A 20,469-nucleotide genomic window follows, 5' to 3' on the forward strand; every position below is an offset into this window, starting at 1 on the left:
AGAGAAAAGTAAGGCTTGGGCATCAGTGCATGATGTGTCCTTGTCCTCTACCGTTTTGTCCTCAATCAACAGCCCCATCATGGCAGGTTGGAACAAATGTGCAGACTGTTCGTTATCAATTTATTCAGGGTATATGGGGTATTTGCCATGAAGGCAGTAGAGCAGCGGTGTCCAAACATTTTTCAAAGAGGGGCCAGACTTGATGAAGTGAACATGCGTGAGGGCCGACCATTTTGCCTGAACCATTAAAATGAAATACAAATTAACTATTTTAGTAAGTACTGTAGTGAGTGACAGTCTTGATTTCAAGACAGTTCTCTTCTTGCTTCGCCTACCTTAGGCTGTCACCTTGGGTCCAGCCTCTCTCTCCAGTCTCCAGGCAGAGACAGTACCCAGTCCCCGAACTCCCCCCTGGCCCTGCTAAAGAAGACTTTATTCCTCCAGAGTCCAAATCCTCCCTCCATCCAGTTAACTCCGAAGCCGCGTAGTTGTGTGTCTCTTGCCACCACTTCACTTGTGGGTGGCGCCGGCCAGATAGAGCCAAGCGGGGGGCGGAGCGGGACTCGGAAGCGGCCGAGCTGCAGAGGGAGGTCAGAGGCGGCGAGGCCCTGCCCCTGAGCTATCGTATCGGCATTGGGGCGGGGTGGGATGTGACGAGTCTCACAGAGACATTGAAAAAAGTCAGCGGCGGCACGGCGGACCCGGCAAGAACCTAAAAGAGCCAGAGATTCCAGCAGTGCTCAGAGATTCACTGGGGCCGTATTAAACGGAAACACGGGCCGCAACTGGCCGGCGGCCGGAATTCGGACATGACTGCAATAGAGGAAGCCTGTTCATCACTCACCAAAAATTGGATGCTGGGTCATCCACTCTACTAGGGTAAGAACACTCGCCTCTTACTATAATAAAAACAACAGAAACAGGACGACGCTATTGACACTTCCCCCCTTCTATCTTCTCCATAACATAGGAAAGGTGTTCTGTTGTCTTTGCAGATAGCAGGATACAATATAAATGATAAAGAGTTCAGCATAGGCAGAGAACACAGGAAGTTATTAGTTGACACGTTTTATGTCAGGATCAGCTGGTAATAATATCAAACAGATTTACCAAATTGCGTTCAATTGTAATTAACAGAACAAAAGTGAACAGATATGAAAAGTTGATTCTTAGGGTTTACATTCCCTTTATAAAGAATCGCTAGTTTACTAACAGCGAGATTAACGAGACCACCAATATGGAATAAGAAGCAGTCTGAAGTATCTTAATTATGGAGGAACTCTGTTCAGATATTCTTCATCCCAGTGCAGTCCAGATAATTCTCAGTTTATTATCCATTTACAGAGAGGAGAGCCCTGTATAGATCACTTCAGTGAGGATGGATGAAGACCAAAGTCACATGACCGAGAGGATATTAAACCTCACCCTGGAGATCATCTACCTGCTGACCGGAGAGGTGAGGAGGATTCTGGGAGGTTAATTTAAAATATAACTTACTGTATATCTGTAACACTTTATTGCTAACCTCCAAATTGGACAGGTCAGTAGGATTCTGGTAGGTCTGTAGTAACAATTGCTCCTTTGGCTCTTTACATTATAGGATTATAAAGTAGTGAAGAAAACACCTGGAGATCCATTAACACCCAGCAACCATCTTCACAGAACATCACCCATCACAGTGCCTCCACCTCACTGCCTGACAACAGAGGTAACCAGTGCCAAGATTCTAGAAGTCACCAACAAGATCATTGATCTGCTGACAGGAGAGGTGAGCGGAGTCGGGATTTCTGGGACATTATCCAGTAACAGAGAAGGGATGTGTCTGGATGGTGACTGTATCATTGTGTGTGTCAGGTTCCTATAAGGTGTCAGGATGTCACTGTCTATTTCTCCATGGAGGAGTGGGAGTATTTAGAAGGACACAAGGATCTCTACAAGGACGTCATGATGGAGAATCAGCCGCCCCTCACATCACCGGGTAAGAGGAGACTTTATTGTAAAGGAGAAAGCAGTACGGAGGATCCACCTAGATCCCCCATCATCTGATAAACACATAGAAACAATGTATTCAGTCAGTGTGTGTGTTTCCTACAGATGGATCCAGTAATGGGAACCCACCAGAGAGATGTCCCCGTCCTTGGTATTCCCGGGATTCCAAAAAGGAAGGTCACACCATCCCTCACCATCATCAGGTAGGTGAACATAAACATGTATTCCAAGCAAGGAGATGACATTCTTCTATGTAATTTATTGTTCCTTTTAATGAATGTTTTCTATAATCTTTGGAGTTTAGGCTGTAGAACTAAAAGACATCAAGGTTGAGGTAAAAGAGGAAGAAGAGACGTTGGTGAGTGGAGATCAGCAGTCTATGGAGGAGGGGGAGATGATTATTAAAAATAAACAGGAGGAATCTTCTCTACATATGGACACAAGTAAGTCATTTCCTGAAGTAATATGCTAAGTCATTTAAAATATTTCCCATCAATCACTATTCTGCCTTTTTACAGCTTTTCCACAAAGAACCCTTTCTGTATACAGAGATTAATTTGTTTTCCTCCAAAAACACAGTTTGTACTGCCCTTGTTTAAGACAGAGAACTTCATATTTCTTGATTTAAGGAAACGATTAAGAAGATCTAACTGTTGACAATAAGTACATCATTGATGTATCTACCCTCTTAAACTCAACATTCCCAACAAATGTTGTAGAGGTGGTGTAGACCATAATGATATACACATTTTCCAGTCCTCTCCTGTAGAATGTAATCTTTGTATTTACTACACTATCCAATGTTACAAAAAAAAAGAGGAGATACTGTACACCATATGAAAGGTCCATCTCCATTCCTCAATATAACGTCATGTTCCCAACAAATGAGGAGGAGATACTGTACACCATATGAAAGGTCCATCTCCATTCCTCAATATAACGTCATGTTCACAACAAATGAGGAGGAGATACTGTACACCATATGAAAGGTCCATCTCCATTCCTCAATATAACATCATGTTCCAAACAAATGAGGAGGCAATACTGTACGCCATTTGAAAGGTCCATCTCCATTCCTCAATATAACGTTATGTTCCCAGCAAATGAGGAGGAGATACTGTACACCATATGAAAGGTCCATCTCCATTCCTCAATATACCCTCATGTTCCCAACAAATGAGGAGGAGAAACTGTACACCATATGAAAGGTCCATCTCCATTCCTCAATATAACGTCATGTTCCCATCAAATGAGGAGATACTGTATACCATATGAAAGGTCCATCTCCATTCCTCAATATAGCGTCATGTTCCCAACAAATGAGGAGATACTGTATACCATATGAAAGGTCCATCTCCATTCCTCAATATAACGTCATGTTCCCAACAATTGAGGTGGAGATACTGTAGACCATATGAAAGGTCCATCTCCATTCCTCAATATAACGCCATGTTCCCAACAAATGAGGAGGAGATACTGTACACCATATGAAAGGTCCATTTCCATTCCTCAATATAACGTCATGTTCCCAACAAATGAGGAGATACTGTATACCATATGAAAGGTCCATCTCCATTCCTCAATATAACGTCATGTTCCCAACAAATGAGGAGGAGATACTGTACACCATATGAAAGGTCCATCTCTATTCCTCAATATAACGTCATTTTCCCAACAAATGAGGAGGAGATACTGTACACCATATGAAAGGTCCATCTCCATTGTTACATCAAAATTGAGATTCCCCAAAACAAGACTTAAAGAATTCTTATAACATTTGGTTTAAAAATTGCTTTCCAAGAGATGGACACTGGATACGGAAGAACCTCAGACTGAGATCTTTTTTTATTTTCAGATAATGCACAAGATTACGGAACAGCACAAAATTCACAACAAACAAATTCCTTTGGTCAAAACATACATCGCAGACCATACTGTTTGGCAAGATCGATGGATCCTTTGAATCCTGAGGAATCATCTATTCATTCACAAAATATCACTTCAGATATTCACCTAAAATCTCACAGTGTGGATAGATCAACAGATCCATCCAATCCCAAGGAGTCTTCTTTAAACCATGAAGGAGATCATATAGTAGACAATTCATTGTCATGTTTAGAGAGTAGGAACTCCTTCGCTGAAAACAAGGTACTTTTTAGCCACCAGAGAACTCGCACATCTGAACACCCTTCTTCCTTTTCTGAGTACGAAAAATGTTTCACTAACGAAGGACAACTTCTTACACACCAGAAAAGTAACACATGTGAGCATCCTTTTTCCTGTTCAGAGTGTGGGAAATGTTTCACTCAGAAAGGATGCCTTCTTATACACCAGAGAATTCACACAGGTGAGCGTCCTTTTTCCTGTTCAGAGTGCGGCAAATGTTTCATTGAGAAAGGAAAACTTCTTACACACCAGAGAACTCACACAGGTGAGCGTCCGTTTTCCTGTTCAGAGTGCGGAAAAAGCTTTGCTCAAAAAGGAACCCTTATTAGACACCAGAGAATGCACACAGGTGAGCGCCCTTTTTCCTGTTCGGAGTGCGGTAAATGTTTCCCAGAGAAAGGAAAACTTCTCAGACATCAGAGAGTTCACACAGGTGCACGTTCTTTTTCCTGTTCAGAGTGCGGGAAATGTTTCACAAAGAAAGGAAAATATCTTAGACACATGGAAACTCACACAGGTGAGCATTCTTTTTCCTGTTTAGAGTGCGGGAAATGTTTCACCGAGAAAGCAAGCCTTCTTGTACACTATCAAAGTCACAAAGGCAAGCGCCCTCACTCATGTTTGGAGTGCGGAAAATTTTTCAACCGCAAAGGAAACCTTCTTAGACACCAGAGAATTCATAGCCGTGAGAGTCCTTTTGTCTGTTCTGAGTGCGGGAAATGTTTTGTTGTGAGAGAAAAACTACTTAAACATCAAAGAATTCACAATAGTGAGCATCCTTTTTCCTCTTAAGAGTGCTAGAAATGTTTCACTGTGAAACCACTAGAAAGGTTACAAAGGCAAGCAACCTTTTTAATGTTCAGAGTGCGGGAAATGTTTTACCCAGAAAGAAGACCCTCTTAAGGCCCGTACACACGTAGCGATTGTCGGCCGTAAATATTCGGCCAACGTCCGATCGGCCGATTGTCGGCTTGTTAGTATGATGCTTCCGACAACCGACTGCGACTTTTCGGCCGAACAGAATCTGGTGTGCAGGCTTTAAAATTTTTGTTGGCCAACACCAGAACGGCCGATTGTTCGCCAGTCAGTACAGAATTTGGTCGACAAACAGCATATGAGCAAGACTGGGCATGCTCAGAGAAGAAAAAACACATGGAAAGTTAACCATCACATGACATCACTTCTGCAGTCGGCTGTTGTTGGCCGACAAAATTCGTGTGCAGTCTTTAGCACTTTTCAACCGACAGGACAGCACCGGACAAAAGACGGCCGATCGTTCGGCCGACATTCGGTACGTGTGTACGGGGCTTTACACACCAGAGAATTTACATGGGCAAACATCCATTATTCTCTTCAGGGTGCTGGAAATGTTTTACCCAGAAAACGATCCTACTGGTGATAAAAAAAGAGAATAAGCAGTAGAGTCAAATATTGAGTCAGTTTTAAGCCATTTTTGGTAGATTAGTATCCTTCTTTTCTGCAGCTCTTTCAGCAAAGAATCCTTTCTGTAGACAGAAGTTAAACCTTTTTTCCTCCCAAAACACACAGTCTGTCATGCCCTTGTTCCAGTCACGGAACTTCACATCATTCAGTAAGGAAAAGATCAAAAAATGGTTTACAATAAGAACATCATCAATGTACCTATCCTACATCCCCACAATCCCAACAAATATGGTGGAGGCGCTGTAGGTTATATGGTGTACACACCTCCAGTCAACTTTTACCACACTGCACAATGTTACAAATAAATTATGAGGAGATACTTTACACTATAAGAAAGGTCTATCTCCATATCACAATGTAATGCCATGACGCCAACAAATGAGGAGGAGATACTGTACACCATATGAAGGGTCCATCTCCATTCCTCAATATAACGTCATGTTCCCAACAAATGAGGAGGAGATACTGTACACCATATGAAAGGTCCATCTCCATTCTTCAATATAACGTCATGTTCCCGACAAATGAGGAGGAGATACTGTACACCATATGAAAGGTCCATCTCCATTCCTCAATATAACGTCATGTTCCCAACAAATGAGGAGGAGATACTGTACACCATATGAGAGGTCCATCTCTATTCCTCGATATAACGTCATGTTCCCAACAAATGAGGAGGAGATACTGTACACCATATGAAAGGTCCATCTCCATTCCTCAATATAACGTCATGTTCCCAACAAATGAGGAGGAGATACTGTACACCATATGAAAGGTCCATCTCCATTCCTCAATATTACGTCATGTTCCCAACAAATGAGAAGGAGATACTGTACACCAGGGGTCTTCAAACTATGGCCCTCCAGTTGTTCAGTAACTATAATTCCCATCATGCCTAGTCATGTCTGTGAATGACAGAGTTTTACAATGCCTCGTGGGATGTGTAGTTCCACAAAAGCTGGAGGGCCGTATTTTGAGGATCCCTGCTGTACACCATATGTAAGGTTCATCTCCTTTCCGTAATATAGAAATGTTCTCAATAAATAAGGAGGAGATACTGTACACCATATAAAAGGTCCATCTCCATTCCTCAATATAACGTCATGTTCCCAAAAAATGAGGAGCAGATACTGTACACCATATGAAAAGTCCATCTCCATTCCTCAATATAACGTCATGTTCCCAACAATTGTGTTCGAGGAAGACCTGTTTCCCTTCTCACAGTAAAAGTGCCATCATTGACACTGCTATCTCTTGTGGTTTGGGCATATTTATATCCTTTATCTGATTTGTATTTATTTATTTTTTCGTTATGATTGCACCCAATTCCATGCTAAAACTCTGTGAAACTGTTGAGTGCTGTACCAACGTTTATGGATTCTGAATAGAAGACTTGTAGATGACTTATAGCATTTATTAAAAAAAAAATTCCTACATATGGTCATTGTGTAATAGGAATACCTCAGAGGGAGATTTTGTGTTATTTCCAGATTGTTTTGCACAAGATCATATGACACTACACTATTTTCCAAGAATAAATTCCTTTTACTCAAAGTATATGGTGCGAATTGATCAACAAATCCATCCAATCCCAAGAAAACGCCTTCCCGCCATGAGGGAGTCACCATAGTAGAGCATTCATTGTTATGTTCTGGTTGTGCTAAATATTTACAAAAAAAAAAAAACTGGGAAAAGAGAGCATTCCTATTTATATTCAAAGCGTGGGAAATGTTTTTGTGAGGTTCTCGGACACCATAAAAGACAGGGATTGACAAATTTGCCTGAAATCTAGGAGCCAGCTAAAAAAGTTAGGAGCCAGTTTTTTTTTTTTTTAATAAACAACCAAGCTTTATTTCCAAAAAAATAACATACTAAATTTACACATAAAGACGACTAGAACCCCACTCTCCTCTATAGGGCAATTGAATGGAAACAGACCGTCCGTCTGTTTCCATCCGATGCCATCTGATCCGATCCACGGGATGGATAGAAAATAGAACCACCATCCGTCTGTTTTTGGCGGACAGGATCAGATGGCGGCAGATTACCGCTCCATAGAGGAGACTGAAGGGTCCGATCAGGTCTGCCTGAAAAACTGACAGGCGGACCTGATCAGAAAGCCTGTGTTAATGGGGCCTTCGGCTGTGGCATGGTGATGAGGAAAAAAAAAAAAATATATATATATATATTTTTTTTAATAATTTAAAAAATAAATAAATAATAATAACCACGCTCCCTGTCCACTTACCTTTAAGAAAAGGTAAGTGGACAGGGAGATGAAGCCTGCAAAAACTTCCATCGCATCTCAGGACAGGCAGGGGTAAAGGAGCCATTAGTGACTGCTTGTCAAACTCCCGGCCACCACAAGAGGGCGCCAGTCCCCCGTTCTCTCACTGAAGAAGGCCGAAAAGTCGCGGCCTCAATTATCGGATGGCGCGGTAGTCCGTGCAACCGGGGAGTGGGTGGGGGGGTGCAAAAGGGACAGGACAGGACCCCAGGCGCCAGGTCACTAATTCTAGTCGCAATGCGACCTGGCGCCCGGGGTTTGTCGAACCCTGATAAAAGACATTAATTATGTTCATTGTAAACTAAATCTTTCTGTAAGAACTAAGAAAACAAAACTTCTTACACCAGAAAAGTCACAAAGACGAGCGCCATTTCTCATGTAGGGAAAACTTTCCTTCAGACAGAGTACCTCAGAAACCATACAAGTCACAAAGGTGAGCATCTCTATTCTTGCTTAGAGTGTCGGAAAACTTTCACACATATGTAGCACTGCCCCCTAGAGGGCTGCTGAAGATTACACTTTAGGGATTCCCCTGATTTACCTGTAGCAACTGTTTGCAGAAATGTAACACTTTCAGTTCTTGGCTTAGTCATAGATCAGTCCAGGAGATGTTGTTTTTGTGGTTTTATTGTAATTGGAATGGGAGAAGGGATGAGTGGGATACTCCAACTGTTAAGTATTCACAATGCTGAGGACTCTAACCTTGAGAATGCGGCAAGGCCGCTACTTCATCCTGCCACTTGATTGAAGATGAGGTAAGTGTTTCTAAAGTATTTTCTCTTCAGGGTACTCCCCTAGTACCCCCCTTCTCTCTGGGCTAGCTGACACTCGTCCACTGACTGCACTACCCGGAGTGGTATCCTTCCTGGGCAGACCCCTGGGCAAGATCCTCTGTACTCACGATACTGTTTTTCCAGAGTCTCGCAGTGCCCCAACTCCTCAGTCAGCTTTCCTTGACCTCTGGGTTCAGCCTCACACCACCAGTACACCAGGCCGACTGCCTGAGACCACCATCAACCGCTGCAAAGGAGAAGACAGCCGTCACCCTCCTTCTGGGACTCTGCTCCCCGCCAAAGACCTCTACCTCATGTGCCCGTTGCTTTTTATACCCTGTCCCATAATGCACCACTCTGTGTCAACCCCTGGGACAGTAGAACAAACCGAAAGAAAGCCGCTCAGGTGCAAGTTCCGAGCCTGGTGCAGGTCAGATCCGTCATCCGAAATAGAAGAAATCTAAAGTTGAGACCGCACTCAAGGCAATTAGTTGAAATCAATGAATTATTTTATTCCTCATAGATGAAACATACAGACAGTGCACAAACAGACGTGTCGGGTTGACGCATTTCACGATGCAACAGATCGCTTACTCATGACCACACAATAGGACTATAGGAGTCGGCAAGCATTTGTAGATAAACAAACAGGTGGTATTGAAATGGTGCAATCAAGCACGTCTTAAACCAATTATGTTAATGAAATACAATTATGAGCCGAACAACCCTCAGTCCCACAGTGAAGACAAATAGTTACAAAAAAACCCTCTAAAACCCCTGGGACAGTACCAAAAGCCTGTGTGTCATTGATCAGGTTTCCTCCAGCATCCAACGTGCCTCCCCATTGGATCGGCTGGGGACACTCCCTGAGACCAGATGAATCACACACTGGGCAAACTGAGTAGATCTAACTACCGATCCTGCTCCCTGATAAGCAGAGTGCACAAACATTTTGCCTGCTGCTCTTCTGGTAAGCAGAGAGAGCCACTCTCTTAGGACCTAGGACCTGACTAGGAGGGTGCTACACATATAAAGCCCCGTACACACGTACCGATTGTCGGCCGAACGATCAGCCGTCCTTTGTCCGGTGCTGTTTTGTTGGTTGAAAAGTGCTCAAGACTGCACACAAATGTTGTCGGCCAACAACAACCAACTGCAGAAGTGATGTCATGTGATGGTCTACTTTTCGTGTGTTTTTTCTTCACTGAGCATGCCCAGTCTTGATCATCACATTTTTGTTGGCCGAAATCTGCACTGACTGACGAACAATCGGCCCGTTCTTTGTTGGCCAACAAAAATTTTTACAAAAATTTTTAAACCTGCACACCAGATTTTGTTCGGCCGAAAAGTCGCAGTCGGTTGTCGGAAGCATCATACTAACAAGCCGACAATCAGCCGATCGGAAGTTGGCCGAATATTTATGGCCGACAATCGGTACGTGTGTACGAGGCTTTACACAGCTTCTTGTATACCTTAGAATTCATACAGGTGGAAGTCCTCATTCTAGGTTCACAGTGTAGGAAATGTAAAATTCCTAATGCACCAGAGAATTCAGACAGACAAGTGTTCCTATTCAGAGTGCGGGAAAGGTTTCATTCATAAAGGAGACCTTTTTATACACCATATAATTCACCTGCACGATCTTCCTTATTCATGTTCAGAGTGAAGGAAATGCTTTACTCAGAAAGGACAACCTATTAGACACTGGAAAAGTCACATCAGTGAGCACCCTTTCTCATGCTTAGACTGCGGAATATGTTTCATTCAGAAAGACGACCTTCTTTGTAAGGAGGCAGAGAGGCCCAAGTTGTCTACAATACACATCACAATACAATAGGAGGACGTTAAAATTAGTTCTTTTAGGGGCATTAACTTGTATTTAATATAGTCTTGAAAGGCAACAGTGTTGACTCAGTTCCTCACTCTTGCTAAGTTAATACGTGGGCAAATATTGGCAATATGAGGGCAATACACTGAAAAATATGACAGCAGAAGAGAAAGATGGATAACACACTGACAATAATGACAATACATGAGGCAACACAACAATTGTGAAAATACAACAAATATCGTCCTAAACATGAGCAATAAATGAACATAAAATAAAGATACAATAACTAAAGTCCACCCAAATCTATACTATACATGCCCGTAGAAATGATGGCTATAAAAATGTACTAAAAAAGCCACAGGATGCCTACAGGATATGGGTGACACGTGAAAGTTCCACCTCAATTGCTGATTTGTTGGATATGGGCCTCTTTATGTTAACTATCAGTTGAGAAGGGCCTCCTCACATTGACGGTCAATAAAAAAAGGTAATCTTACGTAGGCCAACGGGGAGAACGGCTCCTACATTCAAGTTAAGCGGGTAAAATGGTCACCAAGATTTTATTAGATTAAAGCTGTAGAAAAGACATTGTGTGGAACCCACAAAAAAAAAAAAAATGCATACAGTGTGGAAAAGCTGTCAGAGAATGTAGTGTGGATGGTGGGAGGAGAGCTGTCGGAGAATGTAGTGTGGATGGTGGGAGGAGAGCTGTCGGAGAATGTAGTGTGGATGGTGGGAGGAGAGCTGTCGGAGAATGTAGTGTGGATGGTGGTGGAGAGCTGTCAGAGAATGTAGTGTGGATGGTGGAGGAGAGCTGTCAGAGAATGTAGTGTGGATGGTGGGAGGAGAGCTGTCGGAGAATGTAGTGTGGATGGTGGAGGAGAGCTGTCAGAGAATGTAGTGTGGATGGTGGAGGAGAGGTATCGGAAAATGTAATGTGGATAGTGGTGGGAGAGCTGTCGGAGAATGCAGTGTGAATGGTGGAGGAGAGCTGTTGGGGAATGTAGTGTGGATGGTAGGGGGAGAGCGGTCGAAGAATGTAGTGTGGATAGTGGGAGGAGAGCTGTCGGAGAATGTAGTGTGGATGGTGGGGGGAGAGCTGTCGGAGAATGTAGTGTGGATGGTGGAGGAGAGCTGTCAGAGAATGTAGTGTGGATGGTGGGGGAGAGCTGTCAGAGAATGTAGTGTGGATAGTGGGGGGAGGGCTGTCAGAGAATGTAGTGTGGATGGTGGGGGAGAGCTGTCAGAGACTATAGTGTGAATGGTGGGGGGAGAGCTGTTGGAGAATGCAGTGTGGATGGTGGGGGAAGAGCTGTCAGAGAATGTAGTGTGGATGGTGGAGAGCTGTTGGAGAATGTAGTGAATGTAGTGTGGATGGTGGAGGAGAGCTGTCAGAGAATGTAGTGTGGCTGGTAGGAGGAGAGTAGTCGGAGAATGTAGTGTGGCTGGTAGGAGGAGAGCTCTCTGAGAATGTGGTGTGGATGGTGGAGGAGAGCTGTCGGAGAATGTAGTGTGGATGGTGGAGGAGAGCTGTCGGGGAATGTAGTGTGGATGGTGGAGGAGAGCTGTCAGAGAATGTAGTGTGGATGGTGAAGGAGAGCTGTCGGAGAATGTAATGTGGATGGTGGGAGAAAAGTTGTTGGAGAATGTAGTGAATGTAGTGTGGATGGTGGAGGAGAGCTGTCGGAGAATGTAGTGTGGCTGGTAGGAGGAGAGTAGTCGGAGAATGTAGTGTGGCTGGTAGGAGGAGAGCTCTCTGAGAATGTAGTGTGGATGGTGGGAGGAGAGCTGTCGGAGAATGTAGTGTGGATGGTGGAGGAGAGCTGTCGGAAAATGTAGTGTAGATGGTGGAGGAGAGCTGTCAGAGAATGTAGTGTGGATGGTGGAGGAGAGGTATCGGAAAATGTAATGTGGATAGTGGTGGGAGAGCTGTCGGAGAATGCAGTGTGAATGGTGGAGGAGAGCTGTTGGGGAATGTAGTGTGGATGGTAGGGGGAGAGCGGTCGAAGAATGTAGTGTGGATAGTGGGAGGAGAGCTGTCGGAGAATGTAGTGTGGATGGTGGGGGGAGAGCTGTCGGAGAATGTAGTGTGGATGGTGGAGGAGAGCTGTCAGAGAATGTAGTGTGGATGGTGGGGGAGAGCTGTCAGAGAATGTAGTGTGGATAGTGGGGGAGGGCTGTCAGAGAATGTAGTGTGGATGGTGGGGGAGAGCTGTCAGAGACTATAGTGTGAATGGTGGGGGGAGAGCTGTTGGAGAATGCAGTGTGGATGGTGGGGGAAGAGCTGTCAGAGAATGTAGTGTGGATGGTGGAGAGCTGTTGGAGAATGTAGTGAATGTAGTGTGGATGGTGGAGGAGAGCTGTCAGAGAATGTAGTGTGGCTGGTAGGAGGAGAGTAGTCGGAGAATGTAGTGTGGCTGGTAGGAGGAGAGCTCTCTGAGAATGTGGTGTGGATGGTGGAGGAGAGCTGTCGGAGAATGTAATGTAGATGGTGGAGGAGAGCTGTCGGGGAATGTAGTGTGGATGGTGGAGGAGAGCTGTCAGAGAATGTAGTGTGGATGGTGAAGGAGAGCTGTCGGAGAATGTAATGTGGATGGTGGGAGAAAAGTTGTTGGAGAATGTAGTGTGGATGGTGGAGGGAGAGCTGTCAGAGAATGTAATGTGGATGGTGGGAGAAAAGTTGTTGGAGAATGTAGTGTGGATGGTGGAGGAGAGGTGTCGGAGAATGTAGTGTGGATGGTGGAGGAGAACTGTTGGAGAATGTGGTGTGGTTGGTGGAGGAGAGGTGTCGGAGAATGTAGTGTGGATGGTAGAGGGAGAGCTGTCAGAGAACGTTTCATAGATAAGGGAGGTTGGAGCTGCTTGAGAACACCATGTGGAAGATTTGATCTCCCAGACAATGTAGTGCAGGTGGGGGAAGAGCTGTCAGAGAATGTAGTGTGGATGGTGGAGAGCTGTTGGAGAATGTAGTGAATGTAGTGTGGATGGTGGAGGAGAGCTGTCGGAGAATGTAGTGTGGCTGGTAGGAGGAGAGTAGTCGGAGAATGTAGTGTGGCTGGTAGGAGGAGAGCTCTCTGAGAATGTGGTGTGGATGGTGGAGGAGAGCTGTCGGAGAATGTAATGTAGATGGTGGAGGAGAGCTGTCGGGGAATGTAGTGTGGATGGTGGAGGAGAGCTGTCAGAGAATGTAGTGTGGATGGTGAAGGAGAGCTGTCGGAGAATGTAATGTGGATGGTGGGAGAAAAGTTGTTGGAGAATGTAGTGTGGATGGTGGAGGAGAGCTGTCGACCTGTCGGAGAATGTAGTGTGGATGGTGGAGGAGAGCTGTCGGAGAATGTAATGTGGATGGTGGGAGAAAAGTTGTTGGAGAATGTAGTGTGGATGGTGGAGGGAGAGCTGTCAGAGAATGTAATGTGGATGGTGGGAGAAAAGTTGTTGGAGAATGTAGTGTGGATGGTGGAGGAGAGGTGTCGGAGAATGTAGTGTGGATGGTGGAGGAGAACTGTTGGAGAATGTGGTGTGGTTGGTGGAGGAGAGGTGTCGGAGAATGTAGTGTGGATGGTAGAGGGAGAGCTGTCAGAGAACGTTTCATAGATAAGGGAGGTTGGAGCTGCTTGAGAACACCATGTGGAAGATTTGATCTCCCAGACAATGTAGTGCAGGCATTGAGATAGAGGTAGAACAGAGGGGTGCCGAGAGAGTTTAGTGTTGTAGAGTAGACACTGTTGAGAGAACAATTTCTATTGGGATGATAAAAGAATGTCTCTACCAGGATCGGATTATTGATGAACAAAGTCAGTTCTGGGGACTTTTACGCATTGCAGTGCAGAACTCCGGGAACGAGGGGATCTGATAGGAGCATCATGTACGGTCATACGACAATTGAACCTAGCAGTACAATCCTCAAGCAATGTGAAATGTGAAAGTTCTAATTCGTGTGATAAATATCTTTCAAGGAATTTTCTCCTGTCCATTGTTCAGTTTGTTTTTCATTCTTCAGTTTCATCAGCATTGGATCTATTAAAAGGACTATCAAAGCAGCTTTGTTCTTCATTCATTTATTTTTTTTCGGGGGCGTTTTTAACCTACACGTGACAATAAATTATTGAGTACCATGTAAGTTACTGATGATGTGAATAACAATGTATAAATATATCTAAATGTTATGTGTATTATGTCTATTATAAAGGTCGATTTATTATTTTTGATTTTCTTATATGATCTGGATTTTAATGCCCCGTACACACGTACCGATCGTCGGCCGAACGATCGGCTGTCTTTTGTCCGGGGCTGTCGTGTCTGTTGAAAACTGCAAAAGACTGCACATGAATTTTGTCGGCCAACAGCAGCCGACTGCAGAAGTGATGTCATGTGATGGTTAACTTTCCGTGTGTTTTGTCTTTTCTGAGCATGCCCAGTCTTGCAAATCTGCTGATTGTCGGCCGAATTCTGTACTGACTGGCGAACAATCGGCCGTTCTGGTGTTGGCCTACAAAAATTTTAATGCCTACACGACACATTATTTTCGGCCGAAAGTGCGTTGTCGGCTGTCGGAAGCATCATACTAACAAGCCTACAATCGGCCGACAATCGGTACATGTGTACGGGCCTTAACTGAGGTATAATCTGTGTGTGTAATAATGTACGTAATGTAATTCAAGAATGTGCTGTAGAACGTAGACTGGAGGATTTAAAATTTCCACATGAAGGAAGTGATGTAAGGTAAGACAGGAAGTGATGTCGCATAGAAACAGGAAGTTCCGGGGAATAGTTGAGTTGGGAGGAAGTAGATAGGAGACATTGTTGATGTTGGAAGCAGAGGAGGTAATAGGATGTTGGTACGAGTAGGGGAAAACGTATATAGGTCCATTGTTGAGAGGTGGGTTAAAGGCACATGGGTTAGATGGGGAAGTGGTGGTAACAAGTGTGGCTCAGGGTACACCTACACAGTGTAGCGGGCATAGGTGCAGTTTTGGTAGGGGAGGTAGCCGCAGTAGTAAAATGGGAAGGGGGGTTTTGCAAGCATGCTGGTGACAATGGAAAGTGGGAGGTGTGAAGGTGTACTGTTGTCTATTACTTTATTTTAGCACTGAGTATTTAGAAGGACACAAGGATCTCTACAAGGATGTCATGATGGAGAATCAGCCGCCCCTCACATCACCGGGTAAGAGGAGACTTTATTGTAAAGGAGAGAGCAGTACGGAGGATCCACCTAGATCCCCCATCATCTGATAAACACATAGAAACAATGTATTCAGTCAGTGTGTGTGTTTCCTACAGATGGATCCAGTAATGGGAACCCACCAGAGAGATGTCCCCGTCCTCTGTATTCCCGGGATTCCACACAGGAAGATCACACCATCCCTCACCATCATCAGGTAGATGGGTAGAACTCCAGACTTATGAGATTACACTCTTATCTCTGCCTATTAGTCCTCACATTTTAAAGATTTTACTTTTTATAATGTTGATTTAGAATGAAGAACAAACGTATATAAAAGTTGAGGTTGAAAAGCAAGAAGAAGAGACATCTGTAATGGATTATCAGCCAGCTACCGAGGAGGTTAGGATGATGGGGACAATCAAACAGGAGGAACCCTCTCTAGATATCAGCACAGGTGAGTAATGAACACACTGAATACAGAAAGAGTTTTGGTATATAGATGGATGAGTGGGGATCTGTAGATCTTCATCTCATTAGGTAAAATTAACTTTGTAAGGACGTCATGATGGAGAATCAGCCGCCCCTCACATCACCGGGTAAGAGGAGACTTTATTGTAAAGGAGAGAGCAGTACGGAAGCTCCACCTAGATCCCCCATCATCTGACAAACACATAGAAACAATGTATTCAGTCAGTGTGTGTGTTTCCTACAGATGGATCCAGTAATGGGAACCCACCAGAGAGATGTCCCCGTCCTCTGTATTCCTGGGATTCCACACGGGACGATCACACCATCCCTCACCATGTTCGGGTACAGGTAGTCCTAAAAATGTATTCTAAGTTATGAGTGGACATTTATCTGTGTAATCTCTTGTACTTTGGTATACCTGTATTTTATGATCTTTGGGTTTAGGGCAAAGAACTAAAAGTTGAGGTTAAAGAAGAAGACGCCTTGGTAGGTGGAGCTCAGCTGTCAGTGGAGGAGGGGGAGATGATTGTGAAAAGTAAGCAGAAGGAGGAATCTCTACTTATGGACACAAGTAAGTAGTAAAGTAAATGAAGAAACAGTTCACAATATAATTTTAGTTCTTTGAGTATAAAGTATAGTATATACAGTATTTACATTATTTCATTTTTTGAAAAAGACATGACCATCAAGTTTATAAAAGGTTGCACCTGCTACCTATCCCAAGTTTACACAACATATTCACAAATATTGAGGAGATACTGTACACCATATGAAAAATCATTCCTCAATATAACGTTGTTCCCAATAAATAAGGAGGAGATATTGTACACCATATGAAAGGTCTATCTCCATTCCTCAATATAACGTCATGTTCCCAACAAATGAGGAGGAGATACTGTACACCATATGAAAGGTCCATCTCCATTCCTCAATATAACGTCATGTTCCCAACAAATGAGGAGGAGATACTGTACACCATATGAAAGGTCTATCTCCATTCCTCAATATAACGTCATGTTCCCAACAAATGAGGAGGAGATACTGTACACCATATGAAAGGTCCATCTCCATTCCTCAATATAACGTCATGTTCCCAACAAATGAGGAGGAGATACTGTACACCTAATGAAAGAATTATCTCCATTCCTCAAAACGAGGTGTTTAAAGGTTCAGTTTTAATAATATCAATGTCATTGGGTGTACTGTGTCTTTTATGTGGCTTGTATTCATTTTTTTCTGTTATGATTGCACCTAAGACCTATGCCAGAGGTCTGTGAAGTTGAATGCAAGATGTGAAAAATTAATCTAACATTTAGTTATTGATGGCTTCCCAACAGATGGACACTGTGTACGGAATATGAATACCTCAGGGGGAGATCTTACTTTATTTCCCGATGATGCACAAGATACTAGGCCAATGCCATATTTATCAAGAATTAATTCCCGTAGTCAACCTATACATCAAAGATTATATCATTTGGAGACATCAATGGATCCCTCCAACCCTGAGGAATCTTCTGAAAATTCACCCACTATGACTTCACTTATTCATCTAAGAAATCACAGTGTGAATGGATCAACAGATTCGTCTTCCTTTTCAAGCCACGAGGAAGTTCGAATAGCAGACAATTCATTGTCATGTCTAGAGTGCGGAAAATGTTTTACTCAGAAAAGAGGCCTTCTTACACATCGGAAAACTCACAAGAGTGAGCACTCCTATACGTGTGTAGAGTGCGGGAAATGTTTTACTGAGAAAAGAAAACTTCTTATACACCAGAGAACTCACACAGGTGAGCGGCCCTTTTCCTGTACAGAGTGCGGGAAATGCTTCACTCAGAAAGGAGACCTTCTTATACACCAGAGAAGTCACACTGGTGAGCGCGCTTTCTCGTGTTCAGAGTGCGGGAAAAGTTTCTTTAGGAAAGACAGCCTTCTTAAACACCACAGGATTCATACAGGTGAGCGTCCTTTTTCATGTTCAGAGTGCGGGAAAGGTTTAATTCAAAAATGGGACCTTCTCCTGCACCAGAGAAATCACACAGATGCGCATCCTTTCTCGTGTTCAGAATGTGGAAAATTTTTCAATAGAAAGCAACACCTTCTTGCACATGAGAGAACACACACAGGTGAGCGTCCTTTCTCATGTTCAGAGTGCGGGAAATGTTTCACTCAGCAAGGAAGCCTCTTTAAACACCAGAGGATTCACACAGGCGAGCGTCGATTTTCATGTTTAGAGTGCGGGAAGTGTTTTACTGAGAAAGGAAGCCTTGTTACACACCAGAGAATTCACACGGGTGAGAGTCCTTTTTCCTGTTCTGAGTGCGGGAAATGTTTCAATCAGAAAGGAAATCTTATTATGCACCAGAGAATTCACACAGGTGAACGTCCATTCTCCTGTTTAGAGTGTGGCAAATGTTTCATTCAAAAAGGAGACCTTGTTGCACACCAGAAAACCCACAAGAGTAAACGCCCCTATTCATGTTCAGAGTGCGGGAAATGTTTCTGTGACGTAGCAAAACTTGATATACACCAGAGAATTCACACAGGGGAGTATGCCTATTCATGTCCACAGTGTGGGAATTGTTTCGCTCAAAAAGCAGAACTGGTTACACACCAAGAAATCCACAGGAGCGAGCCCCCCTATTCATGTTTCGAGTGTGGGAAATGTTTCCGTGATAAATCAAAACTTGTTATACACCAAAGGATTCACACAGGCGAGCGCCCTTTCCCATGTTCAGAGTGCGGGAAATGTTTCTCCAGGAAAGACTATCTTGTTAAACATCAAAAAAGTCACATGGATGATGGTCCTTTTTCATGTTAAGGGTGCAAGAACTGTTAATGGAAATAAAAAATATTGTAAAGATTCTTGTTGGTCACCATTTTTACATACTAAGAGTTCCGAATTTGTTTTATGAATTGAGAAAGACTAACTCAATATCAGAGTACAGCTGTTGGCAAATATATCGTCCTTTATAACAGGTGAAAAAGTGCTTTCCGAAGGACATTTCTATTATAACCGCTTGCTACCCGCCCACCGTCAAATGACAGCGGAGCGGTGCAGCTCCCATTCTGGGACCCTGTCATATGACGGCGCACCAGAACAGCCTCTCTCACGTGCTCGCGGGGGCGCGCAGATCGGCGATCGTGGCCGCGCCATGTTGCTAGGACACGGCGCGACCCTGATCTTGGTAAAGAGTCAATGACATGACTCGTTACCCATGTGATCGGCTGTGTCCAATCACAGCCGGTCACATGTAAATGAGGAAGTGCCGTTTATCGGCTCTCCTCGCCTCACACTGTCACTACCGAAGCACCACTGAAGCATCATTGAAGCCTATTTGAAGCACCACCGAAGCTTTTAAAACACATCACAAAAACATGTTGAAGCGATAGGCGCTTTAATGTGTGTTGACCCTGAAGCAAGTGTAAAGGAGCCATAAGGGCTCCTTTACACTTGCTTCAAAATATGGCTTCTGACAGGCTTTTTTACAGCTCTCTGTACGCCAGTCAAAGCCCCTGTCACTAAATAAAATGGTTAGCTTACAGTCCTGTTTACACCTTGCTTTTGCTTTGCTTCGACTTTGCTTCAAACCATCTTCAAAACCTCCATAGAAGTCTTTGACAAGGCTTGCTTAAAGCATCATTGAAGCACCACTGAAGCATCATTGAAGCACATCAAAAAATCATGTTGAAGCAGTAGGCTCTTTAATGTGTGTTGAAGCCGAAGCAAGTGTAAATAAGCCCTTAAAAACACATCAAGTGTGGTGCTTCAAAGCGTCTTTAAAGCCTCCATAGAAGTCTATAACAAAGCTTGCTTGAAGCATCATCGAAGCCTAAAGCGGTAAGCGCTTTAATGTGTGTTGAAGCCGAAGCAAGTGTAAATAAGCCCTTAAAAACACATCAAGTGTGGTGCTTCAAAGCCTCCATAGAAGTCTATAACAAAGCTTGCTTGAAGCATCATCGAAGCCTAAAGCGGTAGGCGCTTTAATGTGTGTTTGAAGCCGAAGCAAGTGTAAATAAGCCCTTAAAAACACATCAAGTGTGGTGCTTCAAAGCGTCTTCAAAGCCTCCATAGAAGTCTATAACAAAGCTTGCTTGAAGCATCATCGAAGCCTAAAGCGGTAGGCGCTTTAATGTGTGTTGAAGCCGAAGCAAGTATAAATTAACCCTTAAGCTTTAAAAAAGCATCAATGAAGCATCATCGATGTACCACGAAAGCATCATCAAAGCACCACGGAAGGACCACCGAAGCATCATCATAGCCCCACCGAAGCATCAAAAACACATGCTGAAGCGGTAAGAGCTTTAATGTGTGTTGAAGTCAAAACAATTGTAAATGAGCCCCAAG

At 43.7% G+C, this 20,469-nt stretch overlaps 2 protein-coding genes across 2 annotated transcripts in view; both read left to right on the top strand.

Moving 5' to 3' along the window:
• LOC309564402 (uncharacterized protein) overlaps positions 1–20,469 on the top strand; it is an 880,901-nt gene that overhangs the window by 600,968 nt on the left and 259,464 nt on the right.
• LOC309563415 (uncharacterized protein) overlaps positions 1,840–20,469 on the top strand; it is a gene marked incomplete at its 5' end in the record, with an annotated part of 28,709 nt that continues 10,079 nt past the window's right edge. Inside the window, 7 exons of the mRNA XM_082267809.1 lie at positions 1,840–1,983; positions 2,294–2,347; positions 2,508–2,571; positions 3,845–4,944; positions 15,966–16,052; positions 16,566–16,692; positions 17,459–18,939. Coding sequence (XP_082123935.1) covers positions 1,840–1,983; positions 2,294–2,347; positions 2,508–2,571; positions 3,845–4,944; positions 15,966–16,052; positions 16,566–16,692; positions 17,459–18,939 — 3,057 coding nt within the window. The remainder of the gene's footprint in view (positions 1,984–2,293; positions 2,348–2,507; positions 2,572–3,844; positions 4,945–15,965; positions 16,053–16,565; positions 16,693–17,458; positions 18,940–20,469) is intronic.

Source organism: Pelophylax lessonae (genome assembly GCF_965119305.1).
Source record: "Pelophylax lessonae genome assembly, chromosome: 9".
NCBI lineage: Eukaryota > Metazoa > Chordata > Amphibia > Anura > Ranidae > Pelophylax > Pelophylax lessonae.